This window comes from Cupressus sempervirens, chromosome 1 (assembly GCF_028749045.1).
Source record: "Cupressus sempervirens isolate cs-2001-9-10 chromosome 1, ASM2874904v1, whole genome shotgun sequence".
Taxonomy (NCBI): Eukaryota; Viridiplantae; Streptophyta; class Pinopsida; order Cupressales; family Cupressaceae; genus Cupressus; species Cupressus sempervirens.
In genome coordinates this window covers 714,379,201-714,384,146 of record NC_143118.1, presented here as the reverse complement: position 1 = coordinate 714,384,146, position 4,946 = coordinate 714,379,201, and the positions used below count along the sequence as shown (strand labels likewise).

At 37.7% G+C, this 4,946-nt stretch overlaps 1 protein-coding gene across 1 annotated transcript; it reads right to left on the bottom strand.

Moving 5' to 3' along the window:
• Positions 1-2,389: 2,389 nt before the first annotated feature.
• Positions 2,390-4,739, bottom strand: LOC149579951 (ethylene-responsive transcription factor 3-like). The gene is made up of 2 exons (XM_089787950.1): positions 4,436-4,739; positions 2,390-3,992 (listed from the first exon to the last, which is right to left on the bottom strand). Exon 2 carries the CDS (start codon positions 3,509-3,511, stop codon positions 2,759-2,761), a length of 753 nt encoding a protein of 250 aa, XP_089644076.1. The 5' UTR covers positions 3,512-3,992; positions 4,436-4,739; the 3' UTR covers positions 2,390-2,758.
• Positions 4,740-4,946: the final 207 nt, after the last annotated feature.

Below are 4,946 nucleotides of genomic sequence, written 5' to 3'. Positions count from 1 at the left end.
AAACCCATCTTCCTTGGCAGTCTCAAGGTTAACCCACTTGTTCCTGCTGTTATACAGCCACTTATCTTGTAACATTAAAAAAGCAAGGGAGGCCCGATGGAGTAAATGGATACTGCTACATTTGCAGTTATCAGATATTTCTCTTTATCTAGTTCTGTCGATCTATGGGCAATCTAATACGAAAGGTCCGTTATATATTACGAAGTAGGATACAACAAAAAGCAAGTCAATTTCTCTAGGTAAGTTGATAATATAACAACCCAGTAGCTACAGGCACGAAAGTGCATTCAATACCTTCAAAGTTCTGCCTATGACAAGGTAAAACTTGATATGCCAACTTAACGCATTGCCACATTAAAAGTCTTGATATTTTTTAATCATCTTTGTCATGGTTATCATTTAATTTTTTAAAATATAAATTTGTAAATGCATTAAATGGCCAAGGCATTTAGATGTTAACCATAGACGCATTGGCTAGGTTTTGTACTAGCTGCATTCAATGTCAGCACTTAAAGCAACAGTATCAATCAAACCAGTGCGCCCTGCAAGTGCATAAGTACTGACTAATTGTTTGCAGCCCTGTCGCTGCTTATTTCTCTCTACTCTACTATGTATACATATAGAAAAGCTTTAAAAGATAAAATAGCATTTTTCTGATTAGAAATTCACACTGCATTTGAACTTTATTATTTTTCAAAACATTTCTCTTGTGAGGACATATTATGACTATGCGCCCACATGCTGCACACCTGAGTCTACAAAATGTAGCACATAGAAAATTTCAGAAAAAAAATGTTATCACAAACAGGGGTTTCCACACTAACTAAATGCATAAGAGAGCACAGAGACATTTTCCATGGGCAAGGGCGGTAGGTATAAAAAAATTTCCCAGCAAAAGAATACAAGCAAAACATGAAGTTCACCCTATCTTGTGTAGTGTGTAGCTTTATCATGTTAAGGGAGGAATCATTGTTTTTAAACAAATAGAGCCAGCACACGATGTACACTTCCACTGCTTTCACAAAGACAACATATTGTACAAAATTACAAATTAAGCAAAAACAACCAGGTTTTCTTTCACCTCTTTTTTATAAAGATGAAACAACAGCATTAATCATCGTAAAAATCATGACTGCAAACCAATGTCAAGCCTCGTATATAAACCAAAAAAGATCTCAAAAACAGCTATTTTGAAATGCCTTACAAACATTTTGCACATCAGTTCCTCTTGGCTCTTTCACATCTTTTTCATAAAGAGGTGACAACAGCATGAGGTTTAATCATTGTAAAAATCATGACTGCAAACCAATATCAAAGCCTGGCATATAAACCAAAAAGATCTCAAACCCAGCTATTTTGAAATGCCTTACAAACATTTTGCAGATATCAGTTCCTCGTGGCTTTCTAACAATATCTTAGCATCAGGCATTACTGCATTAAAAAATTGTAACGAATATAGCAAAAATCTTTATTGACACATCATTACTCCATAGACAAGTTAAAACCAATACACCCCAAATATTTATTGACACGTCGTAATAAAAGTGGATCATGCCAATTGACTCACCAATAGTATTATAACTATAGAAACTTCATATATGTTTCCATTAACCATGATTATTAATATGTAGCCATAATTGGTCTATAAGTTCTATTTGCCTCATTTATAATTTGATGCTAGGAAACAGGATTAAGCAGATGTTAGCATTTGATTAGAAGCCAATTTTGTCTTGACAATTACAAAACCTCATTTGACTTGTCCAAAATGAAATGAAACAAGGCTCTACTGCTCAGATACGCAGGCAGGGGATTACTTTCATTTAAAAGCTTACATTCGTATTAAACCCAGAGAATCGAATAAAAAGAAGTTTATTGTATAGACATTAAAAACTCCTTATACAGATTATCAATTTTGAATTTTTGAGTATTGCCGCAGCCATCAGGCCAGATTTACAAGACAATCTCATCTCATCTAACCTTAATACTCTTCAATATCAGAGCAAATTGAAGGCCGTTTACAATCTCAACTTGTATAATCTCATCTAATCTCGTATAAAAAAGAATTTTACAATTTGATCAAATTCCATTTTTTAATGCATTTTCAAAGAAACAAATAAACAATCTAAAAAGATCTCTTTGTAATATAAGTGTGGTAGTATACACATCAGATCTAAAATAAACATAAAAGTTCTGTAAAGATTTAAGATACTTCAAAGAGAACTTTCAACATTCGATATGGAAAAAATAAACCTGTCGTACAGTTCTCTTAATGCGTTTCACCAATTATAGGTGAGGAGCAATCGATTAGATTTGCAGGAGATGATTATGAATATATAAGACAAGATCTCCTTATAATTGGAAATAGCCACTCTATAAATTCATGATCATATACTGAAATAGCAATATTCTATTACCCATTTCTTCTTTGTACATTATAGTCAAATAGAAAAGGCCCATGTAACTAAACCTGAGAACATGTGGACTAATCCACTAGTTTCAGATGATATAGATCTGCCTATGCTCCTATGACACAAAAATGGGATTGCAATTTGCTGTAATATTTTTCTAACGCATTTGTTTACTGATTTCCCTGAAACATGGGAAGGAATGAAAGATCCCAGGCAAGAGCGCCCATTTAATAAATCAGAGGAAAACCCCGCAGATTCAGACAGCCAAATCCACACAAGCAACGCCTAATCAAAAAAGAAAGATTCAAATTAAGCTTGCGACCACAACCTTGGAAAACAAAAACATACCATCACAGACGCAATGATATGCCCCAAAAATTCCTGTAGTCTTTGTCGTCTTCGTCACAGTCGCATGGAGGCAGGTTCAAATCTGGCAGCAGAAACTTGCACTCATCTGGTCGATTAAAGAGTCTAACCATTTCTGAATTGCTTTCAATTAATGTCATTTCATCGCATGAGGCAGCGTCAACAGCATCATTATCCACAACAGAGGATGACGAATCACAATCACTATGGCAAGCCGTGGCATCAAACCCTAACGGGGGCGGCATAACACCGTTCGCCCAATCGTAGCCGGCATTTGCAACCTTCCCTCTTCTGTATCTCTTAGATACAGTACTTTTCTCGACGTTCGCCCGCTTGCCGTTAAGAATTACGTCTTTGGAACCCCTGGTCTTGGCAAAACTAGAGCCAGCCCTGTTCAGATCGCCTCTGCTTGTGTTCTTTTTTGAAATGCTATTTTTCTGCCCGCTGGAGGACTCTACTGTGCTGCTCTGACTAGTACTCAGATCATCGCAGGGAACGGGAAAATTTGTTTTCGCTTTTGCTCCTCTAAGAGCCCGAGCCGCATTGTCGTATGCACGGGCGGCATCTTCAGCTGTATCAAACGTACCAAGCCAAACCCTCGTCTTTTTCCACGGATCTCTTATTTCTGCCGCAAATCTTCCCCACGGCCGCTTCCTTACACCCCTGAAATGCACTTCCTTGGACAAACATACGCCTTTCGTTGGCTCAACCTCTTGCCAAACATTGCTTTTATGCATCTTGTACCAAATGCCGTACGAAATCGAAGCTCGAAACCACAAAACACAGCAGATTTTATGAGCCGCGGAATGACTCAGAGCAGAGCCGTGATCGGCGCCCGAAACCTCAAGGAGGAGGCTCCTGCGCCTAGATTTTTCAACCTTCAAGATATTTTTAATAAAAAATCCTTTGAATCCACAGATTTTAAAACAATCTGCAGGGGAAAATCCTTTCGAACCACGGCTGATCAGGAAAAATGTAGACTAATGCTTTTAAAGCCTGAGCTTTACAAAGATATAGATCAAATGCTTTACAACCGATTTTTTTTCCGAAACAATCAGTCTAATCCTCTCAACCCTGGTATATTTTAGAAGAACAGATGGATTGAACCCTCAAACTATGAAGGCTGCCGAATAATCCTCTCAAATCTTTCGATTTCCCTCTAAACACCACAAACTAACCTGCTGGCCCCAGCCCTAGACAAATACTATCCAGCTACAACTGAAAAAAACCCGATTATCAGATTTTTGTGAAAAAGGAAAGAAATAGTGGTTTAAATCTTTTCAAACCCTAGAAGTACTCATCCCTAACAATACGGCACATACAATAACCATTCAACATTTAAGATTACACATATTATTAAAAGGCAACACTTTCAAACCCTGGACTCCTCATCTAAACCCCTGCACCGCAAGAAAAATATATCAAAACCTACCCTTCAAGAACAAAAACCGTAAGAAAAATACGCAACGGCTTTGATACTTGAACTACTTTGCACAAAATATTAAAACTAAATCTCTTAAAAACCCGCTAATAGAATCACAGTATCTTATAGCAGAAGATCTTGAGCCGTTGTAGTATCACCAAACCCTAAACTCTCGGGAAAAAAACGCCAAAAAGCCAACCAACTAAACGTAAACAATAACAAGAACGGGGCCAAAAACCTGAAAATGAAGTGGCACTATTAATAAAAACTCCGCGCCGATACTCTCAGGTCTGTTTCCGGCTCCAAACAAGAAGACGCCCTCCGATGCAGATAATCTGCAGAAGAAATTTGAATCCTGCTTTGAAAAACTGAGTACTAATTTTTCTGGGAGATGAAAATGTTTTGGGAGATTAAAAAGAATAGGGAGGAGGGTTGCTTTAATAAACGGGGCGGGAATCCATCAGAGGACCTCCGAAATTAATTGGGGAGCGTGTGACGAAAATAGAAGGCAGAAAGTCGGTGCAAAAATTGCGTCAAACAACGTAAAATCCGTCTGAAATGTGCCGCTTATATTGACGGCGGCTTCGGGGCTTTGTTTGCTTTTAAAGAAATTCGAGATCAAACGGATTTGATTTTTCCGTTCTGATTTTCTTATATTTTTTATTAATTTCATTTTACGCGGGATTGTAGAGATCAAACGGGACGGAGCCGGTGGCGTTCCCCACCGACTTTTAACACAGATTGGAAAT

What these genes read in the sequence shown, in the direction of transcription:
- LOC149579951 (XM_089787950.1), bottom strand. Translation starts at nt 3,511, where the DNA reads ATGCATAAAAGCAATGTTTGGCAAGAGGTTGAGCCAACGAAAGGCGTA.